A 21,754-nucleotide genomic window follows, 5' to 3' on the forward strand; every position below is an offset into this window, starting at 1 on the left:
GATGCGAGAAGCGCGCTCTCTTCGAAGATGAGGTTCGCCTGCCCACCGGAATTAATATCACAAGGAACATCACTGCTTCTGCTACTAAATACCGCAGTGATAATGTGACATCAACAGCATTGCACATACTCATAAGTCGTCTCTTGCGAGTTGCATGTTCATCCACAGATGGCGCAGCCTGTGAGACCGGCTGCTTGACTCGCATCTGCAAAAACTACTCGTAGCCAAAAGCAGTTTCTCGCTAATTCCACCAATTACAGGCAAGTACCGATGTTTATGTAGATCTCAAACAACTAAGGCAATAATATTCTACCTTGTGAGCGCTGTTTGCTATCGATTAGGCCAGTATTTCGCGCACAAAATTTTTAAAAAATCCGGCACATAAAAACACAAGTCCCTGTATTCAGGCCCCCAAGCAAAGCCATGCTGAATCTCAAAAGATGTGAGCAGGATTAAAATACAGAATGTTAGCCAACCGTGAAAACAAGAAATTGCAGACAAATTTTCTTTCATGTTTTTACTTCGCAAATGATTTTGAAACCAAGAACCTGGAGTATTACAATAAATGATCACGATGACAAAACAGTGCTTATCCTAGGACACCATTATTTTTTAGTGTTTATTATGTAGGTGTGTATTCTTTATATACAGAAACATTAACCATCAGAAATAGACTTAAAAAGAGAAGCGATGAGCATGATCCGACGTGATGACACAGCCTTGCAGATGTGCTTATCCACATCACCAAGTTGGTGCAGTGTTGGCAAGTCTCCTCATGCGCCTGGAAAAAAGAAAAGATATTTGCATTTTTGTGAAAATGAGTTGAGTTTTGTAGCCTCTTCCTGGAAGCATTCACTAAAACTGCTTGTGCAGTTTTTTTTTTAACAGCAGCTAAGCCATGCAGACAGCAAAGGCCTGCCTTGAGCAACATGCCAAAAAGAATCTGCGATCAATACTTCAAATTTATAACTAATTCAGTAACACCACAACCTGTAAGCATCTTCCCTTTTCAGAATGTTCAAACAAGCCGAACTTTCAAGCGGCACTGTGTCGCGGCACTGTGTCTATGGTGGGTATCACAGTAAATGCCAAACTGTGCAGTTAAATGTTCTCAGCTAAGTGTTATAGAGGACAAGGCATGCATGGGCCACGATAGTAAAGAATTCCAGTATAATTTCAACCACCTGGGGGTTCTTTAATGTACACTGACATCGCACAGCACATGGGTGCTTTTTCCGTTCCAGCTTTATGAAAATGCGACCGCTACAGCCTTGGGCTCAGCAGCCAAACAGCAAAGCCATAATGGTGGGCAAGTTTAAAGAACGGGCATTTTTTCGACCGCTACGGATTTTAGAGTCTTTCACGGTACAGTTTCCGCAGTATTTTGTTCCAGCACAAACTTTAAATTTTTTCATTTTGTGGCCTCAATGAGGGTGATTTCTATGGGCAACCTGTGTTTGCAATGTCACATGCTGCACGCGAGTCGACATTTGCTCTGCGTTTGCTAAAAGAAAAAATTTCAAGCTCATTTTTGACATTTCATACAATGATCCACGCCATCATTAACAGTCTGCAGTTTAGCCAATCGCCGTGTGCCCAATAGGTTTTGTGACAGCATCCATGATATCATACTTTGGTCGAAGCATAGCTTCAGTTTTATGGCATTTTTGTTGTTTTAAAATACTTCTCGTTATCTTGTAAAATGGTTTTTTTTGTGCTGGAGATTGGGAACTCTAAGAAATCTGATGTGATTATCAATATGTTAACAAAAAAACCGTTGGAATAGCATTTTAACAGCAGCAAGATAACAAAGAAATTACGGTACATTTAAAGCCTCTTGCAATTACAAGCTGCCGCTAAAGCCAAAAGGAAAACTGAATGATGCTCACTAAAAATTACTTTTCAACAGTTTGGTGAACTCAATCATGCAATGGAAGCATTCTCCTCTATGGGGACATACATCTAGGTCGGCTTCACAAGTTCCACTGGTAGTTTTAGAGCACCTCGCTCTGTGACTGAGCGCTCTCTAACTCCAAGGGTGTGGGCTGTCACTTCTAAAATGGCTGGACCATGTTTGCCTGATGGTTTGGAACATTGTCAGTCGACTCTGGGAATTTGTTTGCATTTTGGCCAGCGGCACCAGATCGATAAATTACGCTAGTTACACTTCTCGTCCCGATTAATTCGAAAAGCGGTTGAAGGAACTCTGACGATGGCGAAATGTATATGGCAGTCCAAAGCGTGGCAACCACAGCCATATTTATTCATCGGAAAATAATTAAGAGTCCTGGTAGGAAACGAGCATCCTTTGAGACCACAAAAAGCGTTCAGAGACACGCAAGCAGCAGTTGCTCTTCGTTCCTCTCGATGTGCGTGTCATGTGCGCCGCGTGGGTCCCTACATGTATGTCCCCATAGAGGAGAATGCTTCCAGAGTCATCTCACAAATGGTCAAGAACTGCCTATTCACTGTAACCAAATTTTGTGTCCACGGACGTTTGTTTCATCTGAGATTCCATGCTACAGCCCTAAAGTACAGTTGCATCACCTTTATTTGCACTAATTGAGCATTCATTAGTTTTAATTGCATATTTCAAGCTCCCTGCTGCACCAGACTACCAGCACACACGTCGATGCGCACAAGGCAGGTATGGGAATATCGACGCGGCAATGGCACCGTGTGTGGCCACGAAAGGTGAAAGTGGCAAGGGGACAAATTGCGTGCCGTTTACCTAGCCCGCTCGCACTGGGGATAACTTGCCCAAACGAACAGTTGTGTGCGTGCCGAAATCCAAAACTACCGAACCGTTTGCTGTTCGGTTTGCCACTAGTGAGTCAGGCCGCACGCGAGGGCGTCATTTTATTGCTTGTTATTTCCATTTGCCTCCGACTTGTGGCTTCGCGGTTGTATCGTTGCGCGTTTTCTGAGCTGCGCACGTGAAATCATGCCATCCTGCAGGGAACTACACAACATGGGGCGAGGCAGGAGGGGATATGCATCTTATATTCGGAGTCAACACTTTTTTGGCCAGCGAGAGGTGCGAGCCTGGGGGTCGACATATAGCAGCAATACAGGGTTATTGATTGCGTGTTATGACCTTTGTGGAGTCTTTAAGGACGTGTTCACAAAATTTCTGTGTAATTTGCACACCCCACTTTTGAGGCCTTAATTTATAGAAAAAAAGTGCGCAAATTAAGCGAGCAAGTACAGCAAATACCATAATAAAAAGTACATTAAACACAATTTTGCTCAGCACACATTGTTCATAGTGGCACTGCTCCCAATGTTACCTGCCATTACTCACTGACATTTTTTGATGTAGGCATTTTATTCCCTAAGCCAATTCAGGATGCAGGAGATCAACATGGCAGTGACCTGAGTGACACTGCTGTCTGTTTAATCTTGCATGAAGTGCATGTTGAGAGAGCTTCAAAGAATAGCTGCACTCATGACAGTAGATAAAACTTCCAACCAGTTGTCATGCATAAAAGGTCACCATACAGCCACAGGTTATGTTCAGTAAATCTCACCTCGTATTTCTGTCCTGGTCCCGAATCTTCTTTTCCATCTCTGCATCGGTCAGGGTCTCCAGGAATGGGCACCACTGATCGGCCTCAGTCTGAGTCCGGAATGGAAGCTCCACAGTTGGCAGTGGTGCCTCACTGGACACATACACAAGCAACGCAATCAGCCTAACTAAAAGAAACCTTGCAGCATGATAATGTGTGTGATTAGCAAGGACAAAGGTCCTTTTAGTTCAACAATGGCATAGAGGGAAAAAGATTTCCAGCTGCTGAAAGTAAGAAATGAGCACAGCAAAATGCAGTCAATGGCCTTGCGAGTGTGCTCGCACTTGGCACAAAACTGCCGATATCTCACCACAATGCCAGCCACAAAACTTTCTGGAACTGCAAACATAAGTATTGCAGCCAATAACAGGATTACTGCCCTCTTCTGCAGCCCACTTTTTACAAAACTATGGTGGCTACCCCACTTGTGAGGGGCTTAAAAACCACAATGTACGCTTACAACGGCCATATGTTGTCAACTGATGGTTTCAGCTAGAGTAATGATGCATTTGACATGCTGACGAAATCGGCTGCAGTTCCGATGAAGTAAAATAAAAAGGCAGTATACAGGCGATGAAACATTAAGCATGCCCCGATTATTAGACAAGACAATAAACTATGTGTGACAGAAGCTAGCTATTTGGTTCCTCTACCATGCACTGTCTTATTTTCTAGGGATATGTGACCATCAAAGCAAATTTACAGGTACTGCTGGGCCAGAACGACGGGTAGCCTTCAAATCATCTCTGACTGCACAAAGCACTTGTAAAGGACCAGTCCTACCCACCTGAATGCGTATGTGCGCTGGTGCCACGACAGCTGGCCGCGGATGCTGTAGGCAATGGCAGTGACAAATTCGCCACCCAGTCCCAGTTCTGAGCAAAGCTTGAGGGCAAACTGCTCAGGGCTATTCTCCTTTTCAGACATGTCCCACTCAAACTGGTCGACGAGGGAGATGTTGCCCACATGAATATTAAGCTGCACAAAACATGAAAGGTACATGAGTAACATTACCAATGCATTTCCAGTGCTGTTACTAAATTAATGTACATACAGGTGGACTAAATACTAGTCACATCAACAGCAGATGGGATACAGCTGTTTCGGGAATGTGAATTAGTTTTTTAACTGGCTGGCATATTTGTCACGGACAACCTGCTCTGCCATTTGACAGGAAACACCTCAACAAGCACCGCATACGGTGTTTAACATCCTGAGACTGCATGTGGGAGTAGGAGGGATGCCATGATGGAACGTTCTGGGGTAATTTTGACCATCCGGGATTTTTTTAAACACGTACCTACATTGCACAACACACTGGCATTTTTACATTTACCTCTACCACAATGTAGCTTGCCACGGCCAGGATTTGATCCTTGTGTCCTTGGGCTCAGCAGCCAAATGCCAAAGGCACTCGGCCGCCGTGGCAGGTCTAAACCGCTCAGCTGCTATACTTCAATAGGCATCACCAGCCTGTTATGCACTTCCCACCTTTAATTTTTTTGGAACTCCTGGAAATAAACTTTTTGCTTGATGCAGAGCCCAGGATATAAACACTTGCAAGAACCAGCCAGTCACAATTCACGTCATATCAGAAGCTCCACCCTTTCTATCACTTGTACCTGCCAGCTAGCTAACTCAGGCAACTTGCCTTGATAATGACACGCTGATCAGTCTGGTCATCCAAAAGGTTGTCGGTTGGAAAAGCATCAATCTGTTGGCGTATTGACTGAGAAATGGCTGTCACAAACGAAAGAGGAGGCAGGTCCAGATCATCACACAGGATTTCAGCAAACTGCTCCGGGGTAATCTGCGACTCTGCAATGGTGAAGACAAGGCAATACCATTAGGCTGAATGCTATGCAAAAGAGCACTAGTAGCAAGCAGTACTGATCATGATGATAGACATCACTGCTATACCTCTTAAGAGCGCTCGCATGTGCATAGCTCCAAGATCAAAACACTTTATACTATATAGAGTTTCAGTCCTGTGTGTTGCTTTTACGCACCCTTGGGGGTCCTTTTTTTCTTATCACAAGGGCGAGAAGCCCAGAGAAACAGAATTTAAATTTAGCTGTACACTTCAAAGTTTTCACTTTAGTTAAGCTTCCCCCTTTTAGCACTTCGGAACACTGCCCCAATGTAATTCAGGCTTAAAAATTAATGAAATATGCTGAACATGTTTTAAATACCACAAGGCACAGCAAGAACTACTGCAAACTTAAGAACTGCAAAGCAAGAATTACAGCAATGTGGCTGCAAACTCTACGCCTGAAAATTTTGTTCTTTTCATGCAATCAAATGGTCCTCAGACAATTATCTCCACAATTTTCATTAAAGCAGGCTTGCGTGTCAACTTAACCAAGGGGCTCTTAATTAAAAGGACTGTACAGTGGCATAGCCAACACATGCGTTTAGATCCGACAGCGACAACAATGACACCGAAGTGAAAGGCCTTCTGAGAGACAGAATGAACGCTAGGACTGGCCTGTTCACCCTTCCAGATTCTTATGACTACCTCGATTAGACTTTTTACATTTCATGGAGATGTGGGCCATTTCGCACTGGACCTTCGAAACCGTCCCCCTGGCCTCGACGTCGGTCATGCCCGAGGACACCAGCCCGACTACCGCCTGCCATCGTGTGTTCTGTTGCGCTCCGGCAATGCGACCCCAGCGCCTTCAGCGGAGCTGATGACCACGATGTCGACGACTGGTTTTCCTATGAACAAGTGGGTGCCTACAAGTAGGACGACTCATCAAACTCGGCAAAATCCTCCTCTATCTTGCCAATGTTGCCAACTAGTTGTTCCACCTCCATGAGGCCGAGCATACATGGGTTTCTTCCAGAACTAGTGCTGCTTTCAGAACCAGTGCAGGTGGACGAGCCATTTACCTACTACATCAAGGATATTGTCGATGTAAGGGCATAAACCCATCAGTGCCAGAAGCCGACAAGATCAACAACATTGTAAAAGGAATATTGACCAGTTTGTTCTTGGTACAAAATTGCTGACGTAGCACATATTAATACGTGAACATGATTCAATACAATCGTGGACCAGAAACTGGAAGCAGAAAACATCTGCAGTGCGGCCTGGGAAATCGGTGTACCAAAGCAGATTCTAGCCCTTTTTGCAAAGCAGCCAAAACAAGAACTTGTGTTATTTTGTTGCCATACTAAAGTCGCTCTTCACTACTGGATTCACTATTCTCCTTTCGCTTCAGGCCTTGTGGTGCCCTTGGCCTCAATGTCCTACAAGTGAAGCTGGATTCCACCACAGATGTGTGCCATAAAGACCACAAAAGGCATCCAAAAGTTGCATTGCCACACTAGCAAGCAAGATGGCTTTCCAGAAGACGAGCTTGAACAGTGGTCCTCGAACAAGGTGTCATGGCGCGTTCACATTCGGGCATTCAATCTCAAAGAGTAAGCAAAATTCCCAGCCTCTGAAATTGTGCCACACTCAAACTTGATGCATCCACACTGCTGGCATGCACGACTGCAAGGGCATGAAAGATGATGACCGGTGAGGGGTCAAGTGCAACCTCTTCCTTGCGCTCCTAACGGCTAATAGTGAGCAACAAGTTTTTTCGTCGGCAGAAATCAGTTCCAGATCAGCTGCACTTTCCAGATGCTATAAGAGCCTCACTATACAGCTTATAGAAACAACCTTTCTGCATTCTTTGCCTTGTGACAAAGAGAGCAACATGGCACATGACAGCAGTGCACTGGCTCTGCAATCTAGTCGACACAAACCCACCGTTTTTGTTCCAAGTGAACGTGTCGCGTAGCTTGTGTCCTTCAATTTCCATGTCCAGGCGAATGGGAACAAGCACCTCAGGCTGAGCAGAGTTCTCATGCAGTGTTGCTGGGTCCAGGTCATCGTACCTGAATGGTTCCATAATTTGCCATCATCACACCTCAGTCATTTTTATTATTCTATGCACGGATGCACAACAGTGAAATCAACACTTGGCACGTGCCAAGAAAAAAAGCCTGGTTTCAATGCCACTGGAAAAGCACAGTTGTCAATGAAGCATCCAGAGTTCAGAGAAAGTATCAAATAAAAAATGCTTCTAGTAAATTGGTTACACACAATACCTACAAAAGAAGACAGCAACGTGACGGCTATGACAGCTAGCATAGTGTACTTGCTTGAGCTGGGCACATTCATGTGTACGGCAAACTTGTTCACTCTTCACATGTTGCTATGCTCTCAGTTTCCTAACTCTTCCAAGTCCTGCTGCATATTTTTTCACCAGATCTCTTTTCTCTTAGCTTACCTCTCGCAGTAAGATACTGTAAAGATCCCAACTATATGCTTCATATATGGTTATTAATAGGCCCTAGCGGTGGCCACCTTTTTTCCTGCAGTTCTCAAGCCATGAAGGATTCAAGCCAGTCAGGGGAAAAAAAAAAAGGATCCTGCTCACTAGTAAAACGTGCACAGAAAGCAGTTAGGATTCATAACAACAGATACAGTGAGACGTACAAGAGTGGGAACGTGCGTATCTTCTTGTGTGCAATTCTATTCCGGTTCACTGGCGTGGAGCAGGGAACAGCGTCGAGGTGATGGGAGCTGTTTGGCAGAGTTGGCATCCATGTGGCACCACGCTTGGACTTGGTCTCCCTGATGAGGTGAAGCAATGCACAAAAGAGAACAAGTCCGTTAAAAAGAGAGAGAGAAAAAAAATCCGCTCACTCTTAAAGAGCATGAACACACTTTACTGCCACAATTTTGCACATAAATCAAATTGCATCGAGACTTTGTGGCTTTCACAAGCCTCAGTCACACAATCCTTATCCTAAATGTCAGCGTGGCAATACTGTACATGAAGTAAAAAAAAGAGCAATGGACTCTAAAGCGCAACAATGTTGCTATTTTCTCTTCCTTTCTCAATCTGCCTGTGGTGGTATGAACACAGTTTAATTATCATGAGGCTAGAGGAGGACAAAGTGTGACTGGAATTCGATGACAGTATGTAGTTGAGCTAGCTGGTGAATACTAGTAAACATGGCAGAAAACGGCATACTGAAAAGGGACAAGAAAGAGACGACACACAAAGCGTTGTGTGTAACACGCATCACAGTAATGTGAACCGAGGTCGCACAGTTACACTTAGGCTGCAAGGGGCGTAATAGTGGAAGGCTCCAGACCGGTTTTGCAAGGTGAGGCTGCTTTAAGAAACAAAAATTTCACAACCCAAGCACGTTTACATTTTGTCCAAACAAAGCGAGGTCACCACAGCCAAACACACACATAACAATGTACAGCATCAGAATGATGCAGCCACTGAGCTGCAACAATGAATTTAAATCACGATGACACTACCTTATTTGATATCCCTAATAACATACTTCATTTTGCTTCATTAACGGACACTATGCTAAAGTGGTCCACAATCAGATTTGGAATACAGCAGCTAAAAGATGGCAAAATGGTCTGGCATGATAATACAGTAAACCTGCAAAGTCACACAACAAATCTGGGTGGCGGCAGTCTTTTGATTGTTTCCATTAGGTGACATTGTAGCATTCACCAGAATGCAGGAAAATTTCACATTTGTAACACAAGACTGTAAGCAAAGTTATGACCCCCCCCACAAAGATAAAGAAAACACAATGCAATGCTTAGCACCTCTCCGCTTATCTGCCTTGCTTGCATGAATGGCACATCAGTGAAGCATATTTTCACTTTTTTATCGAAGCAGGACAATCACCATTTTATCAGCAGTCATTTCTCATCACAGATAAGCTCCTAAGTTCTGCCAGAATATACGATCTGTGGTACGCTGTGTTGTTCATGCTAGCAGTGCACTAACGACGAGGCACAAGAACAAGAAGTACGACGGGATCAGTGCCTCGTCCCGTCGTACTTCTTGCTCTTGTGCCTCGTCCTTAGTGCGCTGCTAGCATGGATCCTAACCAACTAGCCCAACAACAAGTATCCCACGGTATGCAAACGGCCCACTTTATATGGTGAATGAGTAGAAGTACTGATAAACAGACACAATGAAATGAACTAGCGGCATAAATTTTTCAGCAGTTCAGTTAGCTGAATTATGGGACCACTAGATTCAGCAGCCAGTATGAATTGAAAGAGCTGCAACATGTACACAATAAAACAATTTGCAAAATTGTACTTGCCATTAAATCGGCCTACTCGACAAGGCGCCTAAAGCTAAGACACATTAAACTGAAACACTAAGTCCAGTTAGACAGATCGCCTCGCAATCTCTGAAACCAAAAAATTTCACTTTTGAAAACCAGCCCAAGACGAACAGCAATGCAACAACTGACATGTGCTCTTTTCCAGCCAGAAATGGCCAATCAGTTGCTTGCAGTGCTTTTCCACCAATCTTAGTTCCGTCACATTATGAACCATAACTGTTGCATCACAGCAAGGGCCAATTTTATATATTTTATTCAATCAGAACAAATGCTAACAATTTACAGTGTTGAATTTCCTTTATGTTTGGTTTATGTGTGTGTGTCGAGTCGTTCTTGCAATGCAAAAAGCCTAGTTTTCAGCAGGAGTAACCAAAACAGCTGCTAGACTAAATTGTTCAGCGTTTATAACCTATCAAATGGGCAGCATACAGCCTGGCAACCACTTCAGTTACGCCAAGCAAAACCCTCGCATAAAGAACCTGCACAAGATCTTGCACGTATCACAGCTGTATTTCAAGGCTGGTAAGTGCAGAGTTCAAAAGTAGCCAGCAAAAGTTTACAGGATGCACATGCTCGAGAACAGTAACTCAGCAACCCAATCGCCTCGTATTCTCCAGCAGGTGACTGGCTTCAGGTGATCCGTACCCCATAAACCTTTGACAGTTCAAGAGAGTGTGTACTGGAAGCCATGCCAAGATTTAGAATGGGCTTCACATTCTGTCCAGGTCGACCAGCGGTGCAGCCTTGCACAAGGTAACTCAAGGAGCACTAGCTCTCAGTAACATCTTGCACCCTGCAGTGCACAAATTGGTGAAGCGTAACCCAGTGTCTCTAGCTAGAGAGCCTTGCTGTTTTGGGCAGCATAAGAATGTCTTTGCAAGACCCGAGTACATTCAACGCTCTCTTTTTTAGCTGTGATTTTTCAGAACACTTTCAGCACTTCCAGCTCTTCATCTGTAGCACCTCTCAAGCGCTCAAAACAATGTGTGACTGACATGAAATAATGCATGCAGTTTTGCACTCACTATAGTAGCAAAATTGGGGATGAAATCTAGGGCTTCACTTGTGGTCTTCACCACTACAGAATCATCTCTTTGGTCAAACAAAAACTGGTACAGTATTTGAAAATCAATCGATCAGTCTAGATAGATCTTGCCTCAGAACCCCTTGAAGTTTATCTTGGACTATCTGTTTGAGCTTCAGCCAGAAAAAAAGTTACTCAAAAATATAAAATCGGAATAATTTAAAATCTGATCACTTTCATCTGGCACATTGGTTTTCGTTTCCTCTCGAACCTAGCCATAGCATGCTTAGTTGAACATGTTTAGTTTCACTGTCACAACAGAGCATTCGAACTAGAGCTTCATAAATAGCATAAAGCACTATAAAGCTCATTATATGTTGCTTATCAGCACAAGGTACAGTAGAAAAGCAGTCTAAGCCAGTTGTAAGCAAAACTGAAAAAATAAGCATTAAGGGAGCATTTGCCAATGATCATACCTTAAAGCATACAACAGGGCATGTCACACAAGAGACCAGAATTGTCTGCGAGTGGCTGTAGGTAATCAATATAAACAGTAGCTTCCCAGCTGAATTAAGCCAAAAATTAAAAATATACCGAGGCACAACAAGCAAAGGCAACTTCAACCATGCTGCTGACCCCTATATATAGTAAGTCAAGAGTATCTTTATATTTTGTTCAATTGTATAAATACATAGATAAAGAAATTTAAAATGCTAACGTTTAGCTATGTGTTTTAAGTGAGAATTCTAGTGCCAAATTGTAGTGTGTCCCAAAAATCTCTAATTCATCATTTATTTTTTTTCTGCATTGGAAAGAAAGCTTGCAAGAAACGAAAAAAATTCCACATGGCCATGCGCTTGCGTACCATGATAGCAGTGCTCTAAAAATGAAATTTATTGAACGTAGCCATGCTCGATAGTGGAAAAAACGTGATGGGGCAAAAAAAATGAAGTTGGTGCCGGCGGCAAAATTGACAGCAACACCTGACCATTTCTTTCCTTTTTTTATTTTGCCACGAAAATGTCCTCCTGATTCGCCTTGTTATGACCCAGAGTGTATGAGCCATTGGTTGTTAGGATAACAACAACAATATAACACTTGCATTCAATGCGGGAAACGGCGTGTGCACTGGTTTGTGGCAGCGAGATTCGGTCCAAAATGAAATACTAAGCAGTATTCCTAAACATCAGTCAGGAGTGCTGGGCCATCATCATCATTATCAGCCTGACTATGCCCACTGCAGGGCAAAAGCCTCTCCGATGTCTCTCCAATTAACCTTGTCTTTTGTGCGGGGCCAGAGAGAAATAAATTTCAGAAGCAAAGCAATGTGTCTGAACATAGACACTAGACATGAAATTCCAGCGTGAAATGCTGGCCAGTGACCACAAATGTTGCTTAGTGTTTCGGTCTGCACATCTGTACTGAAAATCATTGTAGCTGCTGTTTTCTGCACTGAATGCGACCAGGTCGCAGGGGTTACAATCTTGCCACCAGCGTTCAGATCAATGTTTTTGCCCCATCACGTCCACGACAACAGCAAGCCTGGCTACATTCCCCAATTCAACGATTGAGAGCACTGCTGTTGTGGTGCATGAGTGCTCAGCCACGCGGAATTTTCCATTATGCACAGGTTTTCTTTTTAACGCATACAGAACACGTGAAAGTTGTAAGCGATGAACTGGAGGTTTCTTGAAACACTTTGCAATTTGACCATGAAATTTTCACTGAAAATGCGACAGCTGAAAAGTTCTTTTTTTTTTCTATTTATGTATTTATTCAATTGAACAAAACATAATTACACTTTAACTTACTACACAGAGTGGTCAGCAAGAATGTTTAAGTTGCCTCCACCTATTATGCTCTGATATATTTGTAAACCTTGGCTGAAGTTAGCTAGGACACCTGCTATATGGTTTTAACAAGTACCACAGCCTATCAATACATGTCACATAAAATCCACAGTAGCTTAACATAAAAGAATATGGGCATGAACTCGGAGGTGAAACTGGTAACTTAGGTATGTGAAAATTGTTTCTGCCTGTTAGATTATATCGTTCATAGATCAAAAGCATGGAATGAAAAAACAGGTGACTCCAAAGCCAGACACCGTACTCTCAATACTCCACACCCCAAGGGTAGAATTGAAACATGAGAAAAAGAACCAAATTTTCCTCACCTTAACTTGAGCAAAATGGGGCTGTAACACACAATGCATTTTCATCTAGATTTCCTCGAGATCAATTTTTTTTATTCAATGCAGCTATAACACTACTCTCTGAACACTGAAAGCAGCAAAAGCATGAGATGCATTTGTGTGCAAATAGGTTAAAAAGTATTTCGAGCGACAGGCTTAGAGGAAAAGGTTCTTTATAAACATCCCGACCACCTTAGAGTGAAACATTAAGAAATGTCTGACATGCATTAATCCCACGTCACAAGCATTCAGAAAAGGGCGGACAGTGGCCGCTTAAAAAAGGTGACAGAACCTGTACTCACTTCTCTGGTGTGTGTGAATTAGCATCCAATTTAACTGAAAATTTAGCTTGCTGTCTCCTGTGTGTATGAGTGGCACCATTTGAGCTGTTGATGTGTTTGCAAGACTGAGTTTTAATGACAAACCCTTGTCCACTTCACATAAAAGTGATAAAAAAAGAAAACAAGAACAGTGCACTGGTGAGAAAACGCCACTGAGAGGCTAGTTATTTTCATGTCATACTATCCACTAAGATTCTTGTGAAGCAACACTTTTCTCCGCATTAAATATTGTTTCACAAGGCGCGACCTCAACCAAAACAGTGTTTCTGTAATATAAGTGAACTAACTCGGCACAGAACAATGAGGTCGGGAGAACATGGTGGAAGTCTAGACATGGTTAAACATACAACAGTGCTGGCGTCATACACCACAAAGGCTACTGGCACTGACATCCAAGCAACACTATTTTATGCATTTCTGAGTTTCCACATAAGCGCTAAAAGAAAAAAGCCTCAAAGCCAGGGCAACAGTCTCAAATCCCTGACTTAATCAGATTCTTAAAGTGTGCAAACAAAGTTTACTAACACAGCGGGAGAGAGGCTGAAGTTTTTTTTCTTAGAATCCCAAACAGCAAGCACAATGCTCCACTACTGCTTTCCAATTTACACACAGTATCCAGGTACCAGTGTACATGCTAAATATTTTTGATCAGCCGCAGCAAAAACCCATGTCCTTTACCTGGCAAATTTAAAGGGGCGACGTTGGGTTAGGGCACCCACCAAAGCCATAAATTTTCATCAGGAAAACCACGCTGGCACCCATTTTTTTTTTTCTTCACATAGAGGGTAAAAGGTACAAGAAGTCTACTGTGCACTTAGGGACTCCTAACACTCCCCTTTTTAGAGATTATCACCAGTAAAAGTTTTCTACCACTGTGTGACAGAAACCAGCACTCAGAATAAGGACCACAGATGACAGTGTTGGTCATACATGCCAAGCCATGAGCACTACCCCAGTGAAGCCCGTGATTAAAAACCGCCAGCCTCATACAAGCCAGGATGCATACTCAGTTTCACTGCCCTTACATAGCTGTTGTTTTAAAGCATATTAACTGCAATATGCTCCTTCACTTTCATATCCAGATGCCCATACTATGCCCATATGATCATGCACGAAAACTCTGTCATACAAGAGATATCCCTGTATACCTTACATAAGAAATACAAGACATCTCTTGTTCACAACACCTCCCTCTCAAAACAGGCCTACATGAGTACTTGTCTAACCACGACCACTAACCTTGCGACCATGGCGACACATGCACAAAACGCAGATGAAGCCACATTTCAGAGTTTTTTTAGTGTTACATTATTTCTCATTGCATTGTAGAGATTAGCACAGCTTGAAGTACTGGACGCCAACAATTTTATACCCCAATCTTTGCACTACCAGGCTCTTTTACCTACTGTAGAACAAATTCAAGGCGCCATGATGTAGCGCATACATTGGTGTGAAACTCAGAGCACAAGTTCAGGCTGCACTTGCAGTCTGCCAAACAAGCACTGCATGCTTGTAAAATTAGGGCAATGTTTATTTCCCACAACACTTAGCACAATGTATGCATCCAGAGATTGCGGGCTGTCTACGCATTAACAGGTTACATATAGTTATATGATATAGACGGCACCAGAAAAAGAAAGGAAAGACGATGTTATTAAAGCCGGCAAGCATTTGATCAAGAAAATAAACATCTTATGAAATATTCACGAAAATGAAAAGATAAAATTGTGCAAACAACCACACAGCCACCACCATTGCATAAACCGGCACATACCACTAATAGGTACGGCTAACAGACAACGCCACCAAGCTATCTTATAAAATATCCACAGAAAATAAAAGATAAAATTGCGCAAACTAGCACACAGCCACCACCATTACATAAACCTGCATGTACCACTAATAGGTATGGCTAACAGACAACACCACCAAACCTTTTTCTCCAACCAAGCATCACCTCTTCCCAAAGCCAGTGCAGACGTGCAGTTCATTGCAGGAGCACCCTGGCATAAGCACGATGATGACGCATGGACGACCAGGACAGGCAAGCACAGGTCGGGACGCCTCCAGTCGGCAACATCACCATTAACCATAGGGCGCAAACTCACCTGGGCGCTGGAGGCTCCGTGCTCACAGAGACGGCACGGTACTTGTCGTCTTTGCCATCAAAGATCTCATCCACCTCAGTGGCTCTAAGCAGGCTGATGCTTGTTGCAAGACTGTGTGGACCCAAGCCTGAACACGGCCCCAACGGCAGCAGCAGTGGTGGCAGCAGGATCCACACAAGTCAAGCAGAGAGAAAGAGAGAGAGAGAGAGAAAGGAAGGGAGGGGGAAAAAAGGAAAAGAAACGGGGGGTCAGGAAATCGGCAACTCACCTGGACACAGGGGGCTCTGTGCTCACGCACACGGCCTTGTACTTCTCATCATTTCCAGCTATTATCTCATCCACCTCAGAAACCCTCAGAAGGGATACGTTGGTGGCCAAAATGTGCAGCCCAACACCTGTGGCGGAGATATGCAACAAGGGAAGAGAGGCGGGAGCGCAGTGGCTTTCGGCACCTCCCTGCACCACTTCTGCGTAATAGCTACGCCAACGGGGACTAAAGCAATTATTCACTCAGTCTCTTTCGCACGTGGCAAGGAAAAAGCAGGCACAAAGGATGAGAGCAGTTTGTCAGTGAGAACTACCTTCACCAAGCCACATGCACCACACTTGCACATGCTCATGACCGTTATAATCTTCCTGAGTCGCTTAAGACACCAATCTCTCACCACTGTAACTCCCAGCTTGGTTCTAAACTCATTTAAGCTCAATAAGCGAAAAAACTATGTACCAGTGCCATTTCTAAGCATCGCTGCTAGGCTGCTTATGTCTGTGTTGTCTCATACATAGGCTAAAATATGTTGATTATAGTGAACCTAATATTATGATGTATAATATAGTGTAGTGCAATCTAAAGCACAGCTGATTAATGCATGCACCATGAAGAGATGGTCAGGTAAGTGTTCAAGCTTGTGATTTAGTTTTGCTGATATTGCAGCTTTCACACGGCTCGTGTCAAACTTGTTTTTTTGTGCTTGATACTGAGGGCACATTAAATGCCACATTAAAATTATTGAAATGCACCCCTGACATAACATAAAAAATAGCACCAAGCACCAACATGTATACAAACTGGTTCTTTTGAAACAGCAAGTTACACTACTTCCTAATCAATGAAAAGGACTTTAAAACAAAGCTAAAATTCCTCATGATGCATTTAAAGAGACAGTGAGGACAATTTTCATCAGATTTTTGTTTGAATTGAAAAATAGATTCCTAGGCTCTCCATGGCTGTGTTGTTTGTTTGGCAGCCAAAGTTGCATTCGTTGCTGAGGAAATATAACCTAAAAATGAAACACTGCATTTCCTGCGAATCCATTCAAACTTATGTATTGATTTACAAATGCCAACGCAGTTTTTAGAAACCGCAACCAAGCTACCACAGTGCTCTGTCATGCCGTTATGTCTCTTTTTCGGTCCCCCTTTTTTGCACAAGTATATTCCTTTAATTCCCAATTAGCAGCAGTAATACCTATACTTCATTTTTCAGCCTCATCCAGCAAATAAATGCTCTGTTCTCAATCAAAGTAACCTCTTGGTCATTAGAATGCGGTAATCTGTCAATACAGGCCAATTTTGATTTGTCCTCGGCATTCCTTTAAAGCAATGAATTCAAGTGAGAGCCCACCTCCTCGAACAGGGCTTTCCTTCGCCAGTGTAATCGGAAGCAACAAATGCGTTTCAATGATGCAGAAAGGAAGCAATGAATATTTTCATATTTTAAATAAACAACACGGAAGACAGGAGAAATAGGACAGGGCAGGCTTCTCCACGCGCACACACACACGCATACAAATACACAAAGAAACGAAACGAAGTGGTGCAGCGAGGTGCAACCGCAAAGGCTCTCTATCCGCCACAGGAAGATGGGTTGCAAGTTGAAAGGCAGGCCATAAAGGTTTCAGCCAGTACATCTGGGAAGGCCCAAGCAGTGCGTGTTAACAGTTATGGCCATGCACTACCAGTTAAGCCTACAGCTACGTGAGTGCAATACAGTAATTATGCACCATAAAATTCCATGAACACACCACAAATCATCTTTAAAAAAAACTATCATACAATTTCACATGCAGCCCGTACAAAGACATGTCTCAGCAAAAATAAATATAACACCAAGACCTCTTACACGACTTAAAATGTACCCCATACCGATGCCTAAAGTCTACCAGAAAAAAGAGAGTTTAAAACAGCACATGCCAAACCACATTCTATATTACCTTGTTTATGTTATAGGCTGAACATCCAAAGATCGGCACACAAACCAAGTATAAACGGAACGGCACACTTTGTGGTTAGCTTCACAGAAAGCTTCGAGTCATCAAGGAATGCAGCATCTCATGCAAAAGAACAAGGGGCAAGAGCTATGGAAATTAAACAAGGTGAGATGCATGTGGTATAAGTGTCAAGTTTCACAAAACATTATAAAATTCATTCAAAGCACAGAAAACTTAGCAGTTTCTGTGCATTAACACTTTGAGGATAGTCTGAGAAATAGACTGAGAATCTCAATACAACAACACTGCAGACGTCCACACACTGTCTACAGTGCTCGAATAGCACAGTGGAGAGTAAATGGGCATTATTTACAAATGGCCCTGGCCAAAGCAGCATCTTAATGAGCCTGCACATTTGCATGGATCGTGGCTAGCCTCTCATGTCTCAAAATGCTATAGGTGGTATTCACTGCAGCCGTGACACCAGATGGCGCGAGCGCCGTCTTCGCTAGCACGCCATGTTGGTGGTCACTTCATGCTGGCTCGCGCAGTGACACGTACGCAGTGAGGTGCCCGACCTATATCGTTAGTGATCCATGACATTTATCCACATCATTAAAAATTAAAAGCGGCAACGGCCACTTTTCCTTGTGAAATGCTCTGTGTGCATATAATTCGTAGCTGAATTCTTCTATGCCGTGATATAACCAAGCTGCCTGTTCAATGTTTTGGTTAAGCAGCTACGCTAGCTTGTGCTGTGTTGCACGCAAGAATGTACACGACTTAAAACTTTTCGTAACACTTAACAACTTTCTGCTATTCATTCACGACATATCGTGGAAATGAGCGCATGAAAAATTACCTAAACTCCAAAACCGATGCCGCAATAACTCATATTTCTAGTGGCTGTATTCCGCAAACTGCTGAAGCTTCTCAGACACTATGCCAGCAAAAAGGCAAAGCGTCATAGCTGCCTTATTTATGTGACAGAACGGTCGAGCACATCCTCTCATGCACTCGCAGCACGAATGGCAGATCTATAGTAAAATACAACTAAAAAAAAAAACAGCAGTTGCTAACACTGTTCCAAAATCCGCGGCATACTGTATAACTCCGCTGGCTCATCGTAATAGTAAACAAAATCAACTTTTTAACGTTTGACTATATTAAACAAGCCAGGTATCAAAATTCTAGCTCCTATAATTTTTTTCTTGTGATTAGTTTTTTGTTTAGGTAACAAGACAAGTTTTAACAATATCGTGGAGGAAATCTGTGCGGCGATCGTGAATGTGGGTGGAGCTTCACTGCAGACTTAAGTTGTATCTGACTATAGCACAAATGTTTTCCCGTTTTGAATGTAGCAACGTACGCTGCTTCTAATGCTCAAGACTTGGAATCTAGGCCACTTTGCAGCAACGCTCTGTGCAGAGATTTTGCTAGATTCAGTGGTAAATAGTCACTTCTGTATCTGTAGACAGAGATGACCAATTATGTTAGCAGAACGAATACACGTCAGATTACTCGCAATGCAAACATTACAAAACCTAAACTTCCTCAGTTCGCATGCACGCCAGCACCGCGCCTACAATGCTTTGTCGTCTTCTTCACTACATTTTTCACGAAGTACAACCTTTTCTGTGTCTGCTCTTTTCAGTTTTGCGCAGTTCACGCCGTACCCACAAAGTCACATGGTTTTACTGGTGGGTCAGAAATTATCTACGACAAGAGGCAAAATACTCATATTTCACAGATCAGGAGTTAAATGTTGTGGCTCGTTACAGCGGCCGAGCAGGCAACCGTCAACATGGCGAATGCCGAGCTGGCCGCTAGCGCCCCTGGCGGATGACGTCACATAGCGAAGAATGTCACGTGCGCACGACAGAGCCAGCCGTTTGAGCGCTCTAGACAGGTGTGTGGACGTCTGTGGAAGGGCGAATGTAACGATCACTGCGCTACTTCCCAAAGCAACAATTAATTTTCTCATGTGGTCGCTATGACAGAAAAGAGCTCAGGCGCAGGCTTACGCATTTCTTGATCGATATGCATGATCCCGATCTCCTTACATCGTTCTCTTCCTCGTGAGCTAAATAATCAGTCCTTACAATCACATCTTTTCTTCGGCGATTTCAGAACTTTGTTCACAGACTAAATCAACACTGCGGAATAACACAAAGTACTGCTCCTTTACTGACACGGCACTTCGCTGGCGCCAATTTTCACACACACGGAAAGGTTACAGCTGCACTTTCGCCGTTTGTTTCTGAAGCTCAACACGAGGTATTTCCCCGAATCTCAGCGTCTGCTCGTCGAGAACGGAAACACAAACACGATTCCGCTGCAACCAAACATGGTATCGCACCGGAAGTTTCCAAAACACGCTTGGCGTAACATATTCGCAAGACACGTAAAAAGGGTCGGTGCGAAAGCAAATAGATAAATGGTTACCTAAAGAGGCTATTTTCTTGCGTTCATCGACAGTCACCAAACGTCGCCAAAGTGACGGGTATTTCTTGTACAGGGATCCACGAAACATGCGAAGGTAGTTGCCCACCTGTCGTATGAAACGAGAACAATTCGTACTGGGACAAGGACACAAGATGACAAGGAAGAGCTTTCGCCGCGTGGGGATACCGGCGAATGAAACTCAAACATCGTACAAAGCCTACTCGCCTCCGAACCGATATAGTAGAATTCGCCCTCTTCTTCCAATTGGAAGGCAGTCGGCTTGTCTCCAAATGTTCTCATCGTCATTTTGAACACTTCTGAGGTTAACTTCACTGATCAGAATAGAAAAACAACTAGATTTCAACTCCGCCGCTGACTCGGCCAACGAGACCTGAAAGCGCAAGACGCTAATGGACGCCGCCAACGGCTCAGGAGGTTGGATTTGATCCGGCTTGTGTTGTCTTTGAACAAACTAGTGCGACAAGTTTCGGTTCCGGAATGTTGGCGTTGCTGTAAGTCAAAAAATTATTGCGGAGTCCTCTACCACGGTACCTCTTCATTAATTCGCTTCATATCACCCATTCCTTTTCTTTCCAGGACCCTTATCTTCGAAATATTACATACATACACCTCAGTAGTTTATTTCAACAGCATCTCCATATCACGTCACGGGAGAGCTAGCTACACCTCTCATTCGGGCAACACTTTGGTGATCACCACGTCTACCATGTGCTACTGTGTTATGAACTTGTGATCACTCTAATGAAGATGGCATTAAAAATATTTATGAACGATCAATTAGATTGATGCGGAAAAAATGCAATACCCTTTTCCTTTCATTCGCACGTGTGAGGCTCCAAAATTTCTTGCGCTGCAGCGGTGACGAGAACGGCACCTTCGAAATTCTAAAAACTGCTGGAATCATTTTCTGATCGGCTTAAGAAAACACAGACACTACATCCAGACAGCACAAGAAAGACGCCCGCCAGCCAACTTACTGGACGCATAAATGACATATACTAGGTGTTTCGGGAAAGGTGATCAATAATTTTTTTAAACAAATTTTTTTAGATAAAAAGAAGCTTTTTGCGCTTTTTGCGCTTTTTGCGGCAGATTAACACCAGTATTGGCGGACGTCTGAAAACAGGCGAATCATTTTAACTGGTACAGTGATTAACTAAATTTTAATAGTGCACTTTTTAACTGATAGGCACCTGATTGCAATTCGAGATTTGTAGCCGGCCGTTAGAATAGCCATATCAGTTTCTAGAATTTCGAGAACGCGATTTCCCTCGCCGCTCTGGTTCGACAAAATTCGGCTCCATCGTGCCAAAATACACGCACTGTCGAAAAGCATGCAGTCTAAGCGACCCCTTCCAGCGCACGTGACTAGCCGAAATAGCCAAATTTCCAAATATCGAAATAGCCAATTAAGGGGCAAGCCTTCAAGATACTTCAAGGCTCGCCCCATGGCTCGCTTCGTCTGCCCACCGACGTCATCGGGGTAGGAGGAGCGCGCTGAGGTATGTCGCCCCAATCGGTTGCAAGATCAACTACGAGCAGCGATTTTAAAAATTATTTCTAAATTTAGTGCCCACGCAGAGCCTTCAAATTTGACTCGAATACCCACAAAGACCACCTCTACAGATATGCTACACTAGAATAAGCCCATAGGGCTTCTTTAGAGGC

General features: G+C 43.4%; 1 protein-coding gene across 3 annotated transcripts; it reads right to left on the bottom strand.

Moving 5' to 3' along the window:
- Nucleotides 1-502: 502 nt before the first annotated feature.
- On the bottom strand, nucleotides 503-20,490 carry Snr1 (SWI/SNF related, matrix associated, actin dependent regulator of chromatin, subfamily b, member 1). Of its 3 annotated transcripts, XM_077653617.1 has the most exons (10): nucleotides 20,291-20,490; nucleotides 20,066-20,171; nucleotides 15,411-15,537; nucleotides 13,264-13,395; nucleotides 8,065-8,202; nucleotides 7,333-7,460; nucleotides 5,221-5,387; nucleotides 4,357-4,547; nucleotides 3,531-3,662; nucleotides 503-781 (listed from the first exon to the last, which is right to left on the bottom strand). In XM_077653617.1, the coding sequence occupies exons 1-10, from the start codon at nucleotides 20,369-20,371 to the stop codon at nucleotides 742-744; spliced, it is 1,242 nt and encodes a 413-aa protein (XP_077509743.1). In that variant the 5' UTR covers nucleotides 20,372-20,490; the 3' UTR covers nucleotides 503-741. The 3 variants fall into 3 exon arrangements, with proteins under 3 accessions (XP_077509743.1, XP_077509744.1, XP_077509745.1); XM_077653618.1 differs by lacking the exon at nucleotides 13,264-13,395 and having other exon boundaries at nucleotides 20,291-20,484; XM_077653619.1 differs by lacking the exons at nucleotides 13,264-13,395; nucleotides 15,411-15,537 and adding an exon at nucleotides 15,679-15,805 and having other exon boundaries at nucleotides 20,291-20,484.
- Nucleotides 20,491-21,754: the final 1,264 nt, after the last annotated feature.

The sequence above is a fragment of the Amblyomma americanum genome, chromosome 2 (genome assembly GCF_052857255.1).
Source record: "Amblyomma americanum isolate KBUSLIRL-KWMA chromosome 2, ASM5285725v1, whole genome shotgun sequence".
Classification (NCBI taxonomy): Eukaryota; Metazoa; Arthropoda; class Arachnida; order Ixodida; family Ixodidae; genus Amblyomma; species Amblyomma americanum.

Bases quoted from the DNA above. Each gene is read 5' to 3' on its own strand.
- Snr1 (XM_077653617.1), bottom strand. From the start codon at position 20,371: ATGACGATGAGAACATTTGGAGACAAGCCGACTGCCTTCCAATTGGAA. The intron at 4,548-5,220 runs GCAAGTTGCCTG...TGTTTTGTGCAG, and splicing joins ATCAGCGTGTCATTATCAAG to CTTAATATTCATGTGGGCAA. The intron at 3,663-4,356 runs GTGGGTAGGACT...GTATGTGTCCAG, and splicing joins CAGCGCACATACGCATTCAG to TGAGGCACCACTGCCAACTG.